General features: G+C 43.4%; 1 protein-coding gene across 5 annotated transcripts in view; it reads left to right on the top strand.

Moving 5' to 3' along the window:
* LOC120945671 (very-long-chain enoyl-CoA reductase-like) overlaps positions 1-21,899 on the top strand; it is a 110,148-nt gene extending 88,249 nt beyond the window's left edge. For all 5 annotated transcript variants that reach the window (XM_040359996.1, XM_040359999.1, XM_040359997.1 and 2 more), the window contains 4 exons: positions 1,330-1,387; positions 3,440-3,528; positions 6,456-6,501; positions 21,382-21,899. In XM_040359996.1, coding sequence (XP_040215930.1) covers positions 1,330-1,387; positions 3,440-3,528; positions 6,456-6,501; positions 21,382-21,509 — 321 coding nt within the window. In that variant the 3' untranslated portion in view covers positions 21,510-21,899. The remainder of the gene's footprint in view (positions 1-1,329; positions 1,388-3,439; positions 3,529-6,455; positions 6,502-21,381) is intronic.
* Positions 21,900-23,686: the final 1,787 nt, after the last annotated feature.

The raw sequence follows: 23,686 nt of genomic DNA, 5'->3' as shown, positions 1-23,686 counted from the left end.
TGGGATGACATTGAAAATGAATGGCACTGCACCGGTATGACGATACACGAGAGTGACCCTAAAACTGTATGATGGGTAAACTAACTTTTTTTTTATTTTATTTTTTTGCAGAATATCTCTGCAGTATGTGTACATTTTCTCATGCTGTATTCCTTTTAAGGTTCAATTTAAAAAAAAAATTCCACCCCTGCTGCTGCTATCTTCCAGTTCAGTGGCGGTTAATGGGGCTAAGGGAGCTGACATGCTGTCATCAAAAGTACCTGACTACGCCCCCTCAATTCATACAAAATGTACTACAGCTTCTATGAATGAAACAGGATCTATGAACGGAGGGGTGGACCTTTACATCTGTCCATTCTTGATTCGTTGTTTTTTTTTTATTCATAAAAGCTAGAGTATGATTTCTGTGAATGAAAAAGATAGGTGGAAACTGCCTATAACAGCTCCCTCAGCTCTATTAACCCCATCACACTGGTATATGGCGGCAGGGTGGGTGAGGGGACAGATTTCATGGAAAAGAAAGTCAATTAATGCAAAAGCTAGTAGCGAATGGGTGGTATTCCTTGAAACCCCAAGCGGTGTCATCCCCGGCTGTTTTCTCCTTTTTCTGGACTACGGAACTTTATCCACCTCTTTCAGTTGCATACATTGGTTTGCTGAACATAAATCGATGTGCTCCCAGTAGCCTGACTGCACATTGGGTAGGGGAAGAGTTTGGGGGATTTTATTTCTGTGGACATGCCTTTGCATCAAAAGTTTATCTAGGGCATCGTGTGTATTCCTCCTAGCTGCTGGTCCTGTAAAGTCGTTACAAGTGTGATCATGTTAACAGGAGTAGTAAAAGTTGTTTCCTGCTCTAGGTAGAGGAAATGGAACAACAAAATTGCTGAGACATACTCTAGATGGGATGAGGGACGTTTTGGGTACATTTTTGGTCATTCTTGTACAAATTGTTTAAACAAACATATATTGCGCATTCTGACTACTGTGTTTTTTCATGAAATGCTGATGGGGCCAAGTAGTTACTTGCATATGAATATCAATTTAGATGGAAAAGGATTTCGTTTATAGTTTGCATATAGAAAATGTTTGTGTGTTCTTTGTGTCATAGTGCTGAAAAGAATTGTCAATGACAGAAGCCTACAGAAGGCATTCCTATTTAGTTTTAGCACACACGTCACATTAAGGTCTGAAATTGGCAGCAGACTTTTCTATTGGTGTGATGTGTTGCCATGATACTATTACGCCTGGTATTCACACGTGCATGTTTTATCAAATTAGATAACTGAGCTTTTTCTGAACTGTTAATTGGATCTCTTCTTTTTACAGATGTGTGAAACTGGTAATTTTTCCATCCATGTAGCATTAAGCAGTCTAAAATCAGATGGTAGGTACCCTTTTCCTTAGAAAAAAAATAAAAATACAGGTTTACTGAAAATAAAGGACATAACTTTAAGGGGGTAAAATACAATATACAAGTGCCTTGAAAAAGTGTTTACCCGTTCATTTTCCACATTTTGTCATGTTGCAACGTAGATGGATTTTATGTGATAGACCAACACAAAGTGGCACAACATTTTGAAGTGAAAGGAAAATGATAATTGGTTTTCAAGATTTTTTTTAACAAATGTCTGAAAAGTGTGGCGTGCATTTGTATTCAGCCCCCTTTTCTTCAATACCCCTAACTAAAATCTAGTGGAACCAGTTCCTAATTAGGGGACTTCTGAAGGCAACTAACACCTGTGTGTAATCAAATCTCAGTATAAATACAGCTGTTTTGTGAACCCCTCAAGTATGCTAGAGAACCTTCATGAACAGACCGCATTATGAAGGCCAAGGAACACACCAGAAAGCTCAGGGACAAAGTTGTGGAGAAGTTTAAAGCAGGGTTGAGGTCTATTAAAAAAAACAAAAAACAGGCTTTGAACATCTCACAAAGAACTGTTCAATCCATCATCATCCAACACTGGAAAGAGTATGGCACAACTGAAAACCTACCAAGACCTAGCTGTCCACCTAAACTGACAAGCCAGGCAAGGAGATTATTAATCGGGGAAGCGGCCAAGAGGCCCATGGTAACTCTGGAGGAGCTGCAGAGATCCGCAGCTCAGGTGGGAGAATCTGTCCACATGACAACTATTAGTCATACATTCCAAAAATCTGACCTTTATGGAAGAGTGGCAAGAAGAAAGACATTGTTGAAAAAGAGCCATAAGAAGTCCCATTTGCAATTGGCTATGTGTGGGACACGGCAAACATGTGGAAGAAGTTGTCTCTGGTCAGATGAGACCAAAATTGAACTTTTTCGCCTAAAAGCAAAATGCTTTGTGTGGCGGAAGACTAACACTGCATATCACCCTGAACACACCATCCCCACCATGAAACATGGTGGTGGCAGCATGTTTTTTGTGTTTCAAAGACAACTAACTTAAGTTAACCTCCCTTTTAAAAATATATATATATATATATATATATATATCTATATATATATATATATATATATATATCTATATATATATATCTATATATATATATATATATATATATATATATCTATATATATATATCTATGAAAAATATGATATAAAGGCCTTATTCTTTTAACCCCAGTAGTCCTGACAACTCCATGGTCCAGTTCTGATGTTCCTGTGCCCATTTTAGGCACCTTTGGCTGTGGACACACATCAGTATGGGGCACTGACTGGTCTGTGGCTACGCAGCCCCATGCACCACAAACTGCAATTCTAATTTGATTTCTGCTTTCAACACATCAACTTCAGGGATCTGTTTACTTGCTACTGAATATATCCAACCCAATTTCAGATGCCAATGCAACAAGATAATCCAAGTTTTTTCAGTTAAGGCGGATCTCCGCCGAAAGAAAAAAATATTAAAAGCCGGCATCTACAAATACTGAAGCTGCTGACTTTTAATATTAGGACACTTACCTGTCCTGGAGTCCAGCGCCATCAGCCAGCAGAGGACGAGCGATCGCTCGTCACTCTGCTGCCCCCACCTCCATCCTCGGTGAGGGAACCAGGAAGTGAAGCATTTCGGCTTCACTGCCCGGTTCCCTACTGCGCATTTGCGAGTCGCGCAGCGCCGTCCTTGCTGGTTTCGGCTGTGTTCTGGGAGCCGAGTGTTTCCCAGAACACAACGGGCAGGGGCGGGAAGTGACGCACTACCCGCAGAATCCCCACAGTGGGGACTCCCGGAAGTGGGTGCAAATACCTGTCTTTGACCGGTATCTGCACCCCCACCCTCCTGAAAGGTGTCAAATGTGACACCGGAGGGGGGAGGGTTCCGATGAGCGGAAGTTCCACTTTAGGGTGGAGCTCCGCTTTAACCTCTCAGTAGTCATAGTTATTGCTGATCGGCATATTGGAATAAGATCTTGTCTGTCAATGACTGCTTTCTATATAAACCTTTTTACTTTTAGGTTCAAGATCAAGAAGGTATCCCTTCCCAACACGAAATCCATTTACATGGTTATTTTTATTTGTGTCATGTCCAAACTACACCTATGAGGTGAGCCTCTGAAACTTTTCATATGTACATGAAAATGCAATTAAGATGTAGGAGTAATTTTTTTGACATGCATGATTCTGTCTTGATTTTGATTTATCGAGATCATAATGTAAACTATAGCTTTCTTGCTAAGAAACGGCTTAGGTGGATCATGGCTATCCAGGTGCATCTTGGGAGATTGCCATCAGGCTTCATGCTGCCAGATGCTTCTGTCCTCTTTCCTAGCTTTATTGGAGGCCATTTATACTTTGAATCCACTGTCTCCCTACTGTCCATTTTCTTCTGATCTTGCATTACTGAGCCTGCTATACCTCATTTTACAGCTCTTATCAGGGATCACATGATCTGCTGGCTTTCTTTTCTCCCTGTCTGATCGATGCGGGGGCGGGATTCCCCCGCTGACATCACTTAGCAAGAGCCAGCTGATCATGAGATCACTGAGAAGAGCTCTGAAATTAGGCAATAGCAGACTTTGTGATGTATAAAGTCTATTGCTCATTTCAGAGCTCTTGGCAATCCTCACTCACTCACTCTCACACACTCACATTGGGTATAGCAGGCTTTTTTTGTTTTTATAAATCACTCACACGGGCACACAGAAAGGATGGTCTGAAGATGTGAGTTAGTTGAGCAGCAGGAGTTGCACAAGCATGGATCCACCTACCCTTTTATTTTGACCATTGATTGCATATCCACTAAGGGACCCAGGAAGTCTTTAACCTTTTGTGTTATACTGCCCCCTACTAGAGGATGTGGACACTAGCAAACAAACTCAATGCCAGCCCAGGATAACCCCTACAAGCATGCCTTTTAGTTCTATGCCTAGAGGATGGACATTTTCTTATTTCTTCACTGCACTTGTGTTAAAGCGGAGGTTCAGCCGATTTCATATTTTTTTTTTAAGTCAGCAGCTACAAATACGGCAGCTGCTGACTTTTAATTTTGGACACTTACCTGTCCAGCGCGCCCGCGATGTCAGCAGCTAAGGCTGAGCAATCGCTCATTCCTCGGCTGCTTCCGCCGCCATCCTCGGTGGGGGAATCAGGAAGTGAAGCCTGACGGCTTCACTGCCCGATTCCCTACTGTGCATGCGCGAGGATCGCGTTGTGCCGTCACTGGTCCCTGCTCTCTCCTGGGAACAGTGTTTCCCAGAAGACAGCAGGGGGGGGGTGACGTCACAGGCTGGATTCCCCACAATGATCAGACCTGGAAGTGGTATGTGGTATGTCCCAGTATGTCTTTTGGGGTTACCGGCTGACATGACAGGTTGAATGTGACCTGTCAATGTCCGGTCACCCAGATCCCCGATGGTTCGTTCAAGCCTTGTTGGGTCACCTGCCTCTGGGTTATCCTCAGACCGATCCCCCACCGAACAGCACCCAGCTTAGGATCTTCTCAATAGAAGTGGGGACCCAGTAAGTCACCGGGGCCCCTTTGTAGCATCGGTTGCTCTGGGCTATGAGAGCCCAGAGTCAGGAACCCCTGCGTAGCACAAGACCCTGGCCTGGTAGGCCATAGTGGTGGGGCCCGTGATGTGCGCACACCCTAAAGGTGGGTGCCGCACCTGGAACCAGGAACCCGCGAAGAACCCCGAACGGCCTCCGTCACAGAAATACCCCTCCCCAGCATGCCCCGCGAGGGAAACCCCCTCCAATTGGCTGCTGGGAAAGAAGCGGCTCTGCCTGGACCCCTCTGGCGCCACCTGCCGCCCAGAGATGAGACTGCATCTCTGGGGCACAGACTGACCCACAGGACAATCCAGATTTGGCGACAGCCAAATTTGTCAAATCAAAGAATGAGAGTAAAATAACTCTCTCATTCTCCCGCTAAATATAAACATAGCACCTGTACGAAAGTACACAGGCGTGATTATATATATATATATATATATATATATATATATATATATATATATATATATATATATATATATATATATATATATATATATATATATATATATATATATATTCATTTTTATTTAAAAAAAAAATGTTATTCAGTTGATTGCTATGTCGGCCCCCTTGGTGATGGCCATGTTGTTGCACAAAAGCTTTGTTGTAAAGCTGCCTGAATCTGTTCCACAAGAAAGCACACAGTTGAGGAAATGTGAACAAACTTCCAGCTGTTTTAGTAGGGAAGATTGTATACGTGGCTCTACTGACATGGTAGGTTGGTGGCAGTGAGAGTTATATTAAAGTGTGTGTGTGTGTTTTTTTATAAATAAATAAGTTATACTTTACCTGCTCCGTGCAGTAATTTTGCAAAAAGCAGCCCAGTCCCTCCTCTTATGGGGTCCCATGTCGGCACTCCTGGCCCCTCCCTCTTGCCAAGTTCCCCCACAGCAAGCGGCTTGCTATGGTGGCACCGGAGCTGTGTCAATTCAGACACGGAGCTGCGGCTCAGCCCCACCCCCTCCTGATTGGCACCCTGGCTGTGATTGACAGCCAAATAGCTCCTGCTGCCAATGGCCAATCCAGGAGTGTGATTCCCCGGAGAGGCAAGGCTCTCCTGGACATTGCGGGAGGGGGCTTATGTATTTGGGGGGCTGCTGCACACAAGGTTTTTTTACCATCATGCATCAAGGTAAAAAATCTTGTTCCGTTTCAACCACCTTAAGACTTAATGCCTCTCCCCTGCCCCAAACATTTTAAAATCCATTACAAACACTTTACCTCTCCCCTTAACGCTAAAGCCTAAGCTGATCACAACCAAACACTAAACATGATAAACTTTGTAATTTTGAATCCTCAGGCTTGTTTTGACAGTTCAACATTGAACTGCCAGTGTCAAGTACTTCTGACTGACTAGAATGGTGTAAGGCTGGATTGTGACAGTTAAAATATATAGTTTGCCTAGATATTTGAAAAGGATTGCAATGTACACATACATGATGTATTGTAATATTATTTATGTCCTTTTTTTAGGTGGGAAGCTGGATTAGTTTCACAGTGATGACCCAGTGTGCCCCAGGTAGGAATTCTCATCTTGGAGCGTGTACAGGCAAGAGTCCTTAAAATATCTGAACCCTTATCTTGTAAAACAACCCATTAAGTTTAAAATGTAAATACTATGTATGTGTATATCTGTTCAGACCCCCTTCGCTTTTTTCAAATTTATGTTGCAGCCTGATACTACAGTCTAATGCTGCGTACACACGATCAGATTTTTCGGCAACAAATGTTCGATGTGCGCTTTTGGTCGGATATTCCGACCGCGTGTAGGCTCCATCGGACATTTGCTGTCGGAATTTCCGACAACAATTGTTTGAGAGCCGGTTCTCAATTTTTCCGACAACAAAAGTTCTTGTCTGAAATTTCCGACCATATGTATGCAATTCCGAGGCACAAAAATCCTACGAATTCTCGGAATCATTGAACTTAATTTTTCTCGGCTCGTCGTCGTGTTGTACGTGACCGCGTTCTTGGCGCTCAGAATTTCTGACAACATTTGTGTGACAAAGTGTATGCCAGACAAGTTTGAGCCAGAATTCAGTTGGGGGGAAAAAAATCCACGGTTTTGTTGACAGAATGTCCGATTCGTGTGTGCGCGGCATTAGTTTATTTTTTTTTTATTTTTTTGTTCTCAAGCTACACTCAGCACCCCATAATGACCAAGTGAAATCCAAATTTTAGAAATGTCTGAATTTATGAAAAGGAGGTAAAAGACTGAAATACCACATGTACTTAAGTATTCAGACCCTTTACTCAGTACTTTGTTGAAGCAGCAATTGCAGCCTTGAGTCATATTTGGTATGATTTGGCAAGCTTTGCATGCCTGGATTGGGGGACTTTCTGCCATTCTTCCTTGCAAATCCTCTCCAAGCTCAGTCAGGTTGGATAGGGATTGTTGGTGGACAGCATTTTCAGGTCTCTCACAGAAATGTTTAATTGGGTTCAAGTCGGGATTGGGGCTTGGTCACTCTAGGTCTAGGACATTCAGAGTTGTCCCTATGCCACTCCTGTGTTGTGCTGGCTGTGTGCTTAGAATCATTTGTCATATTGGAAGATGGACCTTTAGCCCAGTCTGAGGTCCCTGAGCGTTGTGCAACAGGTTTTCATTAAGGGTATATATGTACTTTGCACCACCATGCTTCAGTTGGGATGATATTGGACATGCGATGCACAGTGCCTGGCTTCCTCCAGACATAATGTTTACTGGCTTTTTGGTAAACTTCAAGAGAGCTTTAATGTGTTTTTCACGGAGAGGCTTCTGTCTAGCCATTCTGCCATAAAGCCCAGATCGGTGGAGGGCTGCAGTAATGGTTGTCCTTCTTGAACTTTGTCCCATCTCTACACAGACTCTCGCGCTCAGTGACCATCTGGTCCTTTTTCCCTGATTGCTCAGTTTGGCCAGGCATCCAGCTCTTGGAAGAGTCCTGTTTGTTAAATGTCTTCCATTTGAAAATTATGGAGGCTGCTGTGCTCTTGGGAACCTCCAGTGCAGCAGATCCCAGATCTGTGCCTTGCAATAATCCTGTCTGAGCTCTGCAGGCAGTTTCTTTTGACCTTGTGGCTTTTGCTCTGATACAGTATGCATTGACAACTGTGAGGCCTTTTTATAAAGAGATGTGTGCCTTTCCAAACCATGTCCAAATCAAGTTATATAATTTACCATAGGTGGACTCCAAGGTGTAGAAACATCTCTGCAACGATCAAGAGAAATGGGAGGCACCTGAGCTAAACTTCAAGTGGGTGTTGCAAAGGTTCTGAACACTTATGCCAATGTGAATCTTAAGTGTTTTTTTCCCCCTTTTCATACATTTGGCAAACGCTTCACAAATTGAAAAATTGTTTTTTTATTTGTGTGTGTGTGTGCACATTTATTTATACGGTATTTCAAAATATCTCTGTAGCAGAGTTATCTGATCCCACAGGCCCGTTTCGGTTGGACTTCCTGAGGTCCCATCAACTGAATCATTTCCTTCGTTCTCTTACACCCCCGGCCACTACCGCCCAAACTCTCACATCACTTGAGGAACTTTGCACCACCTCAGGTACCACGTTGCATACGCTCTCCGTGGCCTATAGCCTTCTAAACACACCACGCGCAGACTTCATGCCCCCGGGTGTACTCAAGTGGGAAGAGGAGCTAAAGTGTCCGTTCAATACGGCCGAACGACAGCGCATCCTGAGATTTACCCACAAGTCTTCGATTTGCGCTAAGACGCAGGAAACTAGTTACAAGCTCCTGTCACGATGGTACAGGACACCTGTACTGCTCCACAAGTTTTTCCCGGCGACGTCTGATCTCTGCTGCCGGGCTGACAAGGGAACATTGCTACACATTTTTTGGTCCTGCCCCAGCCTGAGTCGCTTCTGGCGGGTGATTCGTGAGGTAGCTCAGAAATTCACGGATCGCGATATACCAGCTAACCCTGCATTCTTTCTCCTGCATGTATCTAACATTCCGGAGAAGGCATACAAAAAATCCGTAATCAGACACCTCTTGGATGCAGCGAAAGCCTGCATTCCACTTCACTGGAAGGCCACGCTCCCGCCGACAGTGTCCCAGTGGATCACGAAGGTGGAAGAGATAAAACGCATGGAAGACCTTATCCTCACTGAGCACAACAGACAGGAAACATTTGCTGATACTGGCAACTGTGGAATGTCTTAATCTACTCAGCTGAGGGCCAGGCTTTGAGAGAGCCCACGGCTGATGCATGAATGTTATTCTACCAGTATGATTCCCCCGCCCTAGACCATCTCCACAACAGAGAGTAAGATCACGTAGTAGGGGAATTACCCCCACGGTGAGTCTAAATGTAAGGAGACCTACCCCTCCGACCCACCCCCCTCCCTCTATCCTTGACCACTACTTCTTTCTTCCCTCCTTCAGTCCTGTTTTTTTGTTCCTCTGAAATTTTCTACACCCCCACACTGCGATTTTTCTTCTTTCCCTTTCCTGATATAAAAAAGAAAAGGAAGGGACCGGTCACGTGGCCCCGACACTGGGCTATGACTTGACAAACACGCTCCCTTCTCTGAAAGGGAGACACCCTCTGAGAGTCGCCGCTATTCTCACTGAGCAACGGAGCCCAGGCGCTCTCCTGGGGTGCACATGTTCCTTTGCACTCGCGCCACATGCTGGGCGCCTACCATGATGCTTTATGTAGTGTGCAATGTTTTCTTCCATGTATTGTTGTTTTAGGATCAACCTGTCACACAAATTGTATGTACTGCTGTACCATGTCGGCCTGCGTGGCCTGTTCCTGTTTTACAAATATTTTTTTTTTAAATATAATCTATCGTGCTTTAAATATACAGCCTGAAAATGACTGGCCAGCGATGCATCTTCACAATGCTCTCCACAGTTGCGTTCCACAGCCCAGAAACAGTGCTGTGGATAACAATAGAAAACACTGCTACCAAATTTTTGAAAAAATAACAAATTCACTCCACAAAGGAGGTGAGAGATGATTAATAAAAATGGCAAAATTAAAATAAACAATAATAGAAACAAAATCGATATTTTGTTGATGTCGGAAAATGCAATGTAAAGATTCAGCAATCCCATATTCACATAACGGATTAAATGACATTAATGATAACCATACATCAAATGATTGTATGAAATAACATGATCCATACATCTCAGCATATAGCAGACTAAGAGGAAACAATGGGAGATGACAAAATCCTTAGCAGAAAACAATTCAAATCCCATTCTGTATTCTTTTCCATTGGGGTGTATGTCTTGAGGTCATAAATCCTGCGGGTATCAAAGATGGAAATCTCCCGCTGGGAGGGGATAATTTATCAATGCCAAGAATCGGGGAACCCCTGGTTTTTATTCCATGGTAATGTTTTTTTAAACATTATGCACACCACCATGGACAAAACCCCAGGGGTACCATGATTCTTGGCATTAATAATTTTTCCACTTTATTGGAGGGTAAGTCATGTCCAGCGGGAGATTTCTAACTTTGAAACCCCCTGGATTTATGACGTCAAAACATACACCCCAATGGGAATGAATATAAAATGGGATGTTAAGGATTTTGTCAACTATTGCTCATTAAACAAATTATCTCCCATTTGTTTTTCTTAAGGATTTTCCGACGGGATTTGTGTGACAGACTGTAAGCTTCATCAGACAAATGTCGGATTTTCCGCGGACGAATGTTTGATGGCAGGCTATAAAATTTTCCGCAGACAACGGTCTGTTCTCTGTTTTTTATTATTTTTTTGATCGTGTACACAAGTCCGTCAGACAAAAGTCCAAAGTACAAAACACACATGCTTGCAATCAATGCTCGCCAAACACGACATTAGCAGAAGGTGTTCAAAGGGTGGTGCTCAAGGGCTGAAAAACGACATGGTACGTCACTATGTTTGTGTTTTTTGGCCGACAATTTATTTTAATTTTGCTATTTTTTTTTTCTAGATCTCGCCTCCCTTTTTGTGAGTGCATTTTTAAAAATGTGGTAGTAGTGGTGTTTTCTATTGTCGGAGGTTTGCGGCACTTGGTTTCCCAGGTTGTGGAACACAACCGTCAAGCGGATCTCTGGCCGGTCATTTTCGAGCTATATATTTAAAGCGTGCTGATGTCTGGTTGCCATGCCTCTGAGGATGTCTGACAAAACGTGCAAGTCGTGATGGCGGGCTTGCGTCACAAAGTCCTATTTGCCACGGCCATCTTGCTACACCTGTTTGACATGCTTTTTTCCTTTCCATGTGTGTACCATGTTTTTATATTCGCGTTTTAGCTTTTTGAGACATTCTGCAACATTGTGTCATTTACAACCCTTTGAGGTTATTCTTTGGTAGAAGCCTGGAGTGACAGATGACGCAGAGCCTTCACTGCAGATCTATCCAACTTTGTTCCTTGTATGCTGGTGTTGTCCTCTCTATAATTTGAGGGTCAATGCTATCTGGTAAGAGAATCGGCTTATCACAAAGCAGTGATATTAGATCTACTCTCCACCGGAATTGGTGTATGGTGTCTCTTATTCACACATCCTATGGGCTTTATTTAGGTGTATAAGACTTTTTTTTTTTTTGGAGCTGCTCCCTTTATGTGTTTTTTGCTTATCTGGTGTGTAATCCAACCATTGGTGCTGGCTGCCTGTACATTTTATTTTCTCTAAGCGCAGATACTTTGTTAAAGCACCTTTTAATTTTATTAAAGCGTTGTCTTTTTGGGTATGAGTCTATCGGCATGGCACATCTTGACTTGGCAATATTTGCCAACTATTCTTTACAAAAACACTCCAAATCTGTCATTGCAAAGGCATTTCCTGTGCACAACAGTCTTCAGATCTCCCCACAGATTTTCAATCAGATTCAGGTCTGGCCTCTGGCTGGGCCATTCCAAAACTTTAATCTTCTGGTGAAGCCATTCATTTTGTTTTTGGATGTATGCTTTGGGTTGTAGTCATACTAAAAGATTAAGTTCCTCTTCATGTTCAGCATTCTAGTAGAAGTCTCAAGGTTTTGTGCCAATATTGACTGGTATTTGGAACGGTTCATAATTCCCTCCTACCTTGACTAAGGCCCCTGTTCCATCTGAAGAAAAACAGCCCCAAAGCATGATGCTGCCACCATCATGCTTCACTGTGTATGGTGTTTTTGGTGATGTGCAGTGTCTTTCGCCAAGAATCTTTTTTTGGCACTATGGCCAAAAAGTTCAACCTTGGTTTCATAAGACCATAACACATTTTCCCACATGCTTTTGGGAGACTTCAGATGTGTTTTTGAAAAATGTTGCCATGCTTGTATGCCTTTCTTCGTACGAGAAGGCTTCTGTCTTACCACTCTACCAATGGCCCAGATTCTTAAAGGACTTACGACGCAGCGCCATGTACGCCGTGGTAAGTCCTAATCTGGCCCGTCGTATCTATGCCACTGATTCTTAGAATCAGTTACGCATAGATATCCATTAGATCCGACAGGTCCGTCGGATCGTAACTGCAATTTTTTTTGCGACGTCATTTGGAGCAATGCACACTGGGATATTTTAGGGACGGCACATGCGCAGTGGACGCGCTTCATTTAAATTGTACACGCCCCCTACCTGCCGAATTTGAATTCTGCCACGTGATTTACGCTACGCCGCCGCAACTTTACAGGCAAGTGCTTTGTGAATAAAGCACTTGCATGAAAAACTTGCGGCGGCGTAACGTAAATTGGATACGTTGCGCCGCCGCATAGATACGCCATTCTACGAGAATCTGGCCCATGAAGTATACGTGAGAATGTTGTCGCATGTACCATGCAACCAGTACTTGCCAAATATTCCCGCAGCTCCTTTAATGTTGCTGTAGGCCTCTTGGCAGCCTCCCTCACCATTTCTTTTTCTTTCTCATCTTTTCATCAATTTGAAGGGATGTCCAGTTCTTGGTAATGTCACTGTTTTGCCATATTTTCTCCACTTGATGACTCTTCACTATGTGCCATGGTATATCTAATGCCTTGGAAATTCTTTTGTACCCTTCTGACTGATACCTTTTTAACAATGAAATCCCTCTGATGCTTTGGAAGCTCTCTGCGGACCATGGCTTTTGCTGTAGGATGCGACTAAGAAAATGTCAGGAAATACCACCTAGAACAGCTAAACTTTATTTGGGGTTAATCAGAGGCACTTAATAAAAAATTATTAAATTATGACCGGAGTGTACCGACTATTTGACATGGGTTTGAATGTGATTGCGTAAAGCAGCGGTCCACCCAAAAATGGAACTGCTTATCCGCCTCCTTCCCCCTCTCCGATGTCACATTTGGCACTTTTCGGGTGGGAGCAGATACCTGTCTAATACAGATCCGCCCCTCCTCCCTCCCGTTATCTTCTGGGAGATGCCCAGGTCCCAGAAGGCGGCAGGGGCCAGTCAAAATGCGCAGCGCAACTCGTGTATGGGCAGTGGGGAACCGGGCTGTAAAGTTGCAAGTTGCTGATTTCCTTACTGAAGATGCCAGGGCCTCGACCCTGGAGCCTAGGGACAGGTCGGCTTCAGATGAGGACATTGCAGGCCACCTGAACAGTTAAGTGTCCTTATTTTCAGCTGCTGCAGTATTTTTGTAGCTGCTGACTTCCCTTGCTTCTTCCAATGACGGTTCGGAAGAGGGTGAAGGGGCGGAAACAGTCCCCTCAAAATGTAAGCTATCCCTGGAAGAGGTTTATGTGATTCTTGGAGCAATACAGGTTACCCTTGGCCTAAGTGAAGGAAAAAATAAATGAACACTACATGATGTATGTGGGTCTAAGGGAGCCTAAAGGGAGAACATTTCCAGTACATTATTTTGGATTCCATAAAAGTGTTAAAAACAGAAAAATAAACCTTTTTCATGAGGTGCTTTCCTTTCGCGAAAGATCCCTCTGCAGTATGGAACAATTTCCCAAGCTCGAAGCAGCTTTTTACCAGGTCTCTAGGTCCACCGACCTAGCCTTCGAGGACATGGGGATCCTAAGGGGTTCAAGTGCCACCAGGATTTTATGCTTATATTTTCTTGCAACTGAAAATTTTTGATTGATCCTCAATCTAAAACCACTAAACAAATCCGTCAGGTACAGAAAGTTCAAGATGGACTCTATTTTCTCAGTCAGAAATCTGCTGACCCCCAGAATGTCACATGGCGTCAATGGACTTAAAGGATGCATACCTGCATTTCCCAATTTCACCCCAGTCCCAGAGGTATCCCAGACTGGCAGTAAAGATGGAAGGCATGATTCATCTACAGTTCAAGGCCTTACCTTTTTGGTCTCATCCACACCACGGATCTTTACAAAGGTGATGGCAGAACCACTAGCTCCACTCAGTCTTCAGGGAATTCCCTATTTGGATAAACATTTATTTTTCAATCCCTCAGGGGAGAGATTACAAAACGACTTGATCACAGCACGTAACCATCTGGAATCTCTAGGATGGATTCTGAACCTCACAGAGATCCTCCCTAGATCAAGGTTCAGTGCATAGTGTCGATGCTGCAGGCCAACCAGCCGATAAGGCAGATAATGTAAGCATTAGGGGTTCTGACCTCGACCATGTCAGCTATTCAGTGGGTGAAACTACATTTCGGAAGTCTACAAGCCTTCTTACTAAGGTCATGGCATCACAGCTTAAGATCCCTGGACACAGAGGTGAAGATTCCGGCTAAAGTAAAGAAATCGCTATGGTGGTGGAATCGGGAGATGCTTTTCAAAGGGTCTGGTTTGGGCCTGCCCTGTCGAAAGAAGACTGACAGACGCCAGCTCTTGGGGATGGTTGGCCCACACGGAAGAAAATTTCACCCAGGGAAGTTGATCCAATTAGGAGGAGATAAGGTTCTCAAATTGGAAAGGGTTAAAGGCAATCACTTTATCCCTAGTGATAGTCACTCAGGATCTCCACATTCAAGTGTTGTCTGACACTGCTGTGACTTATCTAAACAGGCACGGGGGCATAAGGAGCAAGTCCTTACAAGCACTGGCAACAGAGATTCTTCTCTGGGCAAAGAAGCATTTTGTTATCCTTGTCAGCAATCCACCTTAAAGGAACCCTAAACAGAGTGGTGGATTTCCTAAGCAGACAACCTATTCAGGAAGCAGAGTGGTCTCTTTATCCGGAGCTCTCCAATCATTTCCAGTATGTGGGGACAGTCGGAGATGGACCGGTTTGCCTCAAAGGGGAATGCTCGGGTTCCTCAGTTCTTTTCTCTAAACAGTCTCAATGGGTCATTGGGGACACATGGAGATTTTACATCTGTTGCGCTCCCCCCCCCATTCCAGTTAATTCCACTATTAAAGATTCAGCGGGAAGGGGTCCCATCATTCTAATTACTCCTTTTTGGCCAAAAAGGCCCTGGTTCTCAACTGTTCTGGGGATGGCGATCAGGCCTTGTTGGCATCTACATCAGGCAAGATTTGCTAATTCAAGGTCCAGTGTATCACCCAGAGGTGGCCATGCTGTCCCTTGTATGGTATCTGAGAAGCAGCTCCTAAAGAGTAAAAGGATTTTTAGACCGTCAAATTACTTTATCAAGTAGAAAAAAGGTAACCAGAGCCGTCTAAAACGCATGGTGTATGTCCTTTACCCAAGACCCAAAGAACTTTGGATCTATCTTGGAGATTTTGCATGAGGGGGCAGATAAGGGACCAGCAGTCAGTACCTTTTTTTTTTTTTTTTTTTTAAAGTACAGGTTTCTGCACTAGCGGTCTTGGAAAAATCTGTGGCCTCTGAACCTCCTAGTAATTTTTTTTTTTTTTTTAAGGCTCTTACAAGATCGAAGCCAGCACTAATCAAGAGTTTCCCAAAATGAGACTTGTCGGTAGTCCTGCAATCTCTAGCAAGGAATCCGTTTGAAACTCTGGAAGAAACTTCACTCAAACGTCTCTTAAAGCTGTTTTCCTGATCGCTATTACATCAGCACGTAAGATCGGCAAGCTACACGCTCTGTCAATTAGGGAACCCATCAGTGTTTCTGGATAGGTTTTCTTAGGACAGATTTAAAATTCCTACCTAAGGTAGCTTCAATACATAATCGTTCACAAGATATTGTCCTCCCAACCTTCTGTGCTAACCCATCAGAAGAAAGATCTTTTTTTCATATATTGCCAAGATTATAACAAAGAACGTTCAGCTTCGTTATTTGTCCCTTTTTTTGGCAACAGGAAAGGTTTCTAAAGGATCAATACCCAGATAGCTGAAACTATAAATCATGGAAGCATACCCTCATGTGGGTTTGGCCCCGCCAGCTGGAATTTGTGCTCATTCAACAAAAGCGCTTTCAAACACTTGGGCAGAAAGCGCTGGTGCCATCCCTGAACAAATTTGCAAGGCAGCAACGTCAAGTTTTTGCGACATTAAAGGCTGGACGATCAGGCGTTTGGCAGGAAGGTCATGCAGGCTGCTGTCCCACACTAAGAGGGCAAGTCGGTTATCCTCTCAGGTGCTATCCTGAAAGACTCTCTGGGAAAATTCAAGTTAGACTTAACGGTAACTTGTTTTCCATAAGTATTTCAGGATAGTAACGACCCGCTCTATTTTTATGCTGTGACTAACGTGTGTGTTCTAGCCAGGGCCAGAGGTTCTCTTCCACAACTGATGTGTGGCAGGGAGGTACCTCCCCTTTTAAGGATCTGGAAGGAGGTGTTTCCTGTGGTCCGGTGGGGAGAGGCATGATCTTAGGTGCTGTCCGACTTATGGAAAATAAGTTACCTGTAAGTTTAACTTGAATTTTTCATGAGACAACACTGAAGAAATGACACTGTTATACAAGCTGTACACCCACTACTTTACATTGTAGCAGTGTAAATTTGCTGTCCCCTCAAAATAACTCAACACACAGCAATTTAATGTCTAAACCGCTGGCAACAAAAGTGAAAATGTCCAAATTGGGCCTAAAGTGTCATTTTGTGTGGCCACCATTTTCTAGAACTGCCTTAACACTCTTGGGCATGGAGTTCACCAGCGCCTCACAGATTGCCACTGGAGTCCTCTTTCACTCCTCCATGATGACATCACTGACCTGGAGCTGGTGGATGTTGGAGACCTTGCGCTCCTCCACCTTTCGTTTTGAGTATGCTCCCCAGATGCTCAATAGGGCTTGGGCATCACCTTTACCCTCAGCTTCTTTATCAAGGCAGTAGTCATCTTGGAGGTGTGTTTGGGGTTGTTATGTTGGAATACTGCCCTGCGGCCCAGTCTCTGAAGGGAGGAGATCATGCTCTGCTTCAGTATGTCACAGTACATGTTGGCATTCATGGTCCCCTCAATGAACTGTAGCTCCTTGTGCCGATGTTCTGTCAAAGTGCCCGGCTATCGAATAGTGCCCGGGGTGGAACTGCGCATGAGCCGCAGAACAGCTGAGTTTACGATCAGCTGTTTCGTGTGGACGAGACCCGTTCATGTAGGTGAGGGGCAGATATTTACAAAAAGGGGTCGGCTTTTTCATTTATGGGCAGTGCTGGGGGGTGACCTTTTTATCAATGGTAAAAATAAATCTTTTATCTGTTCGTTTTCAACACTTGCGGGGGCGTATTTAGTCAAGAGGCTCCGTTCTGCGCAGGCGCTGTTCCGACCTTATTTATCGATGGGGCATTTCTCGACAGGACACTGCCAGTACTCATGCAGCCCCAGACCATTGCACTCCCACCACCATGCTTAACTGTAGGCAAGACTTGCTTGTCTTTGTACTCCTTAGCTGGTTGCTGCCACACATGCTTGACACCATCTGAACCAAATAAGTTTCTTGTTCTCATCAGACCACAGGACCTGGTTTTAGTAAGCCATGTCCTTAGTCTGCTTGTCTTCAGCAAACAGTTTGCAGGCTTTCTTGTGTACTAGATTAAAAAAAGGGGTTCCTTCTGGGTAACGGCAATGCAGACCAATTTGATGCAATGTGCGGCGTATGGTCTGAGCACTGGCAGGCTGATCCCCACCCCTTTAAACCTCTGCAGCAATGCTGGCAGCACGCATACGTCTATTTCCCAAAGACAACCTCTGGATATCGGTGTAAGCACAGGTCTGATTATTGGAGGACAGGCAGGATGAGCTCCCAGGTAGCATGCAAAAAGACACCCGATTGCGGTGCTTTCATTCCTAGAGTGGTTTATTTGAAATGGAAATACGGGGATTATCAGGACTATCTGGTATTTCACACAAAGGCAATGCAAAGAACAGGATACTTTTTCATACAAGTACATGTTAAAGCACACCAGACAGTTCAAATATTTGCATAACATACACTCTTTAACGTGTGTGTAAACTCAAAAACAAAAATGTAGTGTATTGCAATTTACCAGCACTTAAAGAGGAAGTAAACCCTCAAACTTTTCCTAAAAAAAAAAAAAAACCCTGCAAAAGCATAATGAGCATAGCATACTAGCTCATTATGAATTACTTACCGGAGATCAAAGCCCCTGCAGCAGCCCTTGTTCCACTCCTCCGCTATGATACCCGAGTGACTTCCGGGTATCGCTGCTCCGGCGCTGTGACTGGCCGGAGCAGCGATGCCGTCACTCCTGCGCATGCTACAGGAGAGTCACGACGCCCACTAACACACAGCTCATTTCTCCATCTGCAATGTAGATAGCGTCCTGACTCTCCTGTAGTCAAAGGGAGGGGATGAGCACGACACTCCACACCAGGGATAAAGCCTTGCATTACTGTGTAGAATTAGACCAAACAGGAAGTGAGGATTTCTCCGAAAAAATAAGAACATTTAAAAGAAAAATCGAAGAATGAGGCAAGTGAAGGCAGGTAAAGGAAGCTATTTAGGAAAAAATTGTACCTTTACAACCCCTTTAACCCTAGCCGGGTTAGAGCACAGAATTGCTGGCATGATTGCCTCCATCCCACAGGGTTGTAAGAAGCGGGACAGTGCCCTATGCCCAGTTTCATTAAAGGGCTTTACAACAAAACATCTTGTTGGCTTGGAACAGGAGAAGTCAAGCCCTGGATTATCAAATGTTCTTATCTCCTCAGGCACGCTTAAGCCTAAAGTGGTTGTTGCAGGATCAGAACCTGCGAAAGAAAAAAAATCCTTCCTCCTGGTAACTTGGAGAGTACTGAATACAGATGCCAGTCTCTTAGGTTGGGGAGTGATCCTAGAGGGGCTCGCAGCTCAGGGGAAATGGTCAAGGACAAAGCAGATCCTGCCCAGCAACGTCCTGGAATTACAGGCAGTACGTCTGGACCTACGGTCCTGGACGTTGGACCTTCAGGACTGTCCTATCGGGGTTCAGTCCAACAATGCTACTGCAGTGGCCGATATAAACCACCAAGGTGGTACCAGGAGTCATTCTGCTCTGAAGGAGGTGAACCACGTACTAGCCTGGGCAGAGAAACATGTGCCGATTTTTTTTTTTTTTTTTTTTTTTGGCAGTCCATATCCTGGGAGTAGAGAACTTGAAGGCAGATTATCTCAGACGCCAGCACATCTGCCCAGGGGAATGGTCCCTACACCCAGGGGTGTTCCAGGAAATTTGCCAGAGTTGGATGGCCAGAGGTCAACCTACTGGCATCCAGATTCAACAAGCAGCTACAGCAGTTTGTGTCCCGAACAAGAGATCTTAAGGCAATCGGGGCAGATGCCCTGGTAGTTCCATGGAGCCAATACTCCCTGGTTTATGCTTTCCCTTCGATCCCTCTCCTTCCACATTTGTTGCACAGGATTCTGAGACAGGGGGTTCCAGTTATTCTGGTGGCACCAGTCTGGCCCAGAAGGCCCTGGTTCCCAGAGATTGTGAGACTGACAATAGATGAGCCATGGACGCTTCCACATCGCCCCCAGGTCCTATATTCCATCCCAATTTACAGTCTCTAAATTTGACTGCATGGCTATTGAAGCCAGGGTGTTAAAGGACCATGTCATCTTCCTCAAAGGGCACCCCTACTTTTACAAGGCCCTTTTGCCCACCAGGTCCAAAGACATTGTCCCAGGCATACAGGCTGGAACTTTGCTCCCAGACTCCTTCCTGCTGTATCCCTTCAAACCTTCCCACACTAAACCTTCCCACACTAAGATTGTGGACTCTCCAGAATGCTGTGCAGTACTTTCACTGTTTGGAAGAAATTATCCGTTCCTCTGATAAAAAAAAAAGGGCTTTAATCAAACCGGTTTCCATTTCCTAAGCCTGATATGGGTGTTTGCCCCATCCTAGATTTGAAGGTTCTCAGTGCCTTCTTGTGAGTTCAGAAGTACAGCCTGGTCTGTAATTGCAATTCTGCAGCCACCAGAATTGTGCAAACCCCCCTGCTGTCAACAACTTTGTTTCTATGTCAATGATCGTAAAAAGGTTTAGTTGGGAATGGGATTCTCTTGGGCTTGTGTGCCATGCAGTGCAACTGAGGGATGGGCATACAGCAATGTCCCATTGTCTTGAACAGCGGTCTCCAAACTTTTTACTTCGAGGGCCACATTGTATATTTTACAGATATTTGCAGGCCGAAAAAAAAAAAGAAGCTATTTATAAATGGAATACAGCAGAATTTAATAAAAGGTTGCCATTAGCGGGGCTGGATGGTGCACTTGTATCTTCCGCCCGCACCTAAATGCCAGAGCCTCGTGCACCAGGGCCAAACATTAAGTGTGCATGAGGCCTTACATCAGTGTTCCCCATCAGAGCCCCCACCACATCTGCATCCCCATCAGAGCCCCCACCACATCTGCATCCCCATCAGAGCCCCCACCACATCTGCATCCCCATCAGAGCCACCACACAGTTTTGTCCCCCCTCTATACTTGTGTTTCTATACTACACCCAGTACATTATTTTCCCCATAACTGTCTGCAATTTTCCCATAGATCAGCGTGTTCTGTGCTGCTTCTGAAGAGCTGGCATTGAAGCAGACATGCTGTACTTCCCAGCTCCTGCCCCTTTTACACAGACAAGCTGTTACAGCGAAAATGAAACTAACTCCGGTGGAGGAGCTGGGAAGTGCAGCAGGTCTGTAATAACGTAGGCTTTGTTGGCACACTCCCTCAATGCCTGTCAGAAGGCAAAGCAAGCCGTCCCTACAGTGCTTCCGATGACTGAAGCTGCGGGCCGGACAAAACGTCCTAGCGGGGCAGATGTGGCCTGCGGGCCGTACTTTGGAGACCCCTGGTCTTGTATAATGAAAGCCTGTACTGTACAATTAAGAGATTACAATTTTACAGGTAAGTAAAAAGTTAATTTACTAGAAGTCCATTTACACTTAAATCACTTTTTGCTATCTGTGGCCCACTTTTGGGCATTTCCCTTTTTCCAAATGTGGACATTGATTTGTCAACTTTTTTATTGCTGTCAGACAATGTCCAAAGCTAAACTTGGCTGTATGGGTGTAGAAGGCAATTTTTAGCACTTGAACTGATGGACCTTGGTTTTTATACTTGTTCTCTGACATGAGTCGCGGTCCACAAATGTACTAATATTTTTTTCTCTTGTTAACAGTTGGAATATTTACACTGATCAGTTTTATTCAACTGACCATTTGGGCAAAGGAGAAACATCACAGATACATCAAGGAGTTTAAAGATTATCCAAGACTACGGACTGCAATCATCCCCTTTCTGCTGTGAAGACGAACATACAAAAAGGATATTTTATATATTTCTTTTAATATTTGATACAGAGCTATATCTAAATACTAAAGATGTATTCATAGCAAAATGTCAAATTTTTAAGACATATTTTGTACAGTCCTTTCGGCATATTTAACAAAGGGTACCTTTTTTTACACATTTGATTCTTCAAGGGGCCTTTGACTTTTTTGCAAGTGTGGAACCCTCTTTTCCAATTGCTCCATGTAATTAACAGATGCCACCTCTGTACACTCCCATCAGTAGATACAGGTTTGGTTGTGGATTACGTCTATCAGACAGCCTTCTATAGCCCATTGGTTGTGTTGGTGCTATCATTTCTTTTAAATAAATGACGTAGCATTTATTGGCTGTCCAAACCATTTAGTACATAATATAAATATATATATATATATATATATATATATATATATATATATATATATATATATATATATATATATATATATATATATATATATAAAAATATATATATATATATATATATATATATATATATATATATATATATATAGCTAATTTACTAAAGGCAAGGACTGTCGCTTGCAAGTACAGTTGCACTCTACAAGGGAAATTTCCCTAGTGTTTAGTGAATGAGGCGATGCTCTAAAAAAAATATGGTCTTTGTATTTTCCATAAACATGATTGGCTATTTGCAAAGTGAATTTCGCCACCTTAACTAAGCTCTGGAAGAGAAGTAGTTTGCAAGAGAATTTATCCAGTGTGAACAGTTTGCCTTTCATAAATCAACCCCATTGAGTTTGCGTTTATCTTGGATACTATAACTTGTCATTTGTAACCCTTTGCAAGTTTCCTGATAACTTTATAAAGCCTGTGTGGCTATATTCAACACCCACCAATCTGAATTGTATAAGATGCATTTGTGATCAGGGACAGAATCAAGAGAATGCGCAAAACACCATGTGCTATACTGTATATGCTTGGAGCAAAGTCTCATCACTTTGTATAATGGTGCCCACTAGAGTTCTATGTATTGGGCTGATAATTGAAGGGAAATTCAAACTAGGAGGTTGCAGAAAAACATAAACATTTGGCCCTGGATATACCATTACCATGGAGTAGAGGTTTTGGGGTAAGTTGATTTTGTTTTTACACACGTTGCCTTGATATTGCATCTACACACTGCTTTAAAATTCATTCTTGCAGTCTTCGAGCATGGTAACGGAGGCATCTACAAATGCACTCCCTTTTTGTTAAGTACATGCCGACCAAGTTTTTTTTTGTGAGAGGAAATTCTTTTTTTTTTTTTTTAAGTATGTTGGCAACGGGTTAATCCAAAATGATTCCTCTGCTCTTAAATGATCTTTCGAGGGAGGTGGCCATTCTCTTGAGCTCCCCGCTAACGCATAAAGGTTCTGGCTGGCATTTGACTTGAAAGCAGTGTCTCTAGGCCCCTGTTAGGTTCTATATTACATGCCAAGATCCCTTTTTGTTGTGTTTTGGTTTTTTAGAATCCTTCTTCTTTTCTTTATTTATTTTTTTCTCTCCTTCCCCTGGTTTGAATATTTACCACCCAAATCTGATTTCTGTTTTGGGTAAAAATTGGGTAGACTTGCCCTTCAATGACTTATTGTTTATTGCATATCGTGTAATTTATGTTTACTTGTACTTTCCTGAGAATCTAATAAAGCCATTCTGTTTTGTTTGAAAAATTATAATTCATTACAAAAATAAAATGTATTGTCACAAATTATAAAGGATTATAAATGTTTTAGGTTTTCTAAGAAAATAATTGGCAAAATAAACCCTTTATAGACTAACAGAATGGTAGTTTTGTACAATATAACAGTGTGTATTTATTTTTATATCTATAGCTCATGTGTTGAATCAAGTGAAAAGAGCAGTGCTTCGCACTCTGAGGTGCCTAGCACAGTAGCACACAAACACCATAAATAGGTGCAAAAAGCTTTTGCACAGGATATTGCCTTATGAATAATTTAAAGCTTACAGGCTGTTCCCTGCTTTAAAATCTTCACCTAAGAACAAGATCCATGCCAATGATTTGTCCAAATTTTAAAGAAAATGTACCCAGGTATTTTCTACCTAGAACAGACAACCAGTGACCTATATGGGAATGGTCTAACGCAGTGGTCATCAACCCTGTCTTCAGTGCCCACTAACAGGCCAGGTTTTGT

Source organism: Rana temporaria, chromosome 7 (genome assembly GCF_905171775.1).
Source record: "Rana temporaria chromosome 7, aRanTem1.1, whole genome shotgun sequence".
Classification (NCBI taxonomy): Eukaryota; Metazoa; Chordata; class Amphibia; order Anura; family Ranidae; genus Rana; species Rana temporaria.
The sequence above is the reverse complement of the archived record's forward strand: the minus strand, read 5'-3'. Positions and strand labels throughout refer to the sequence as shown.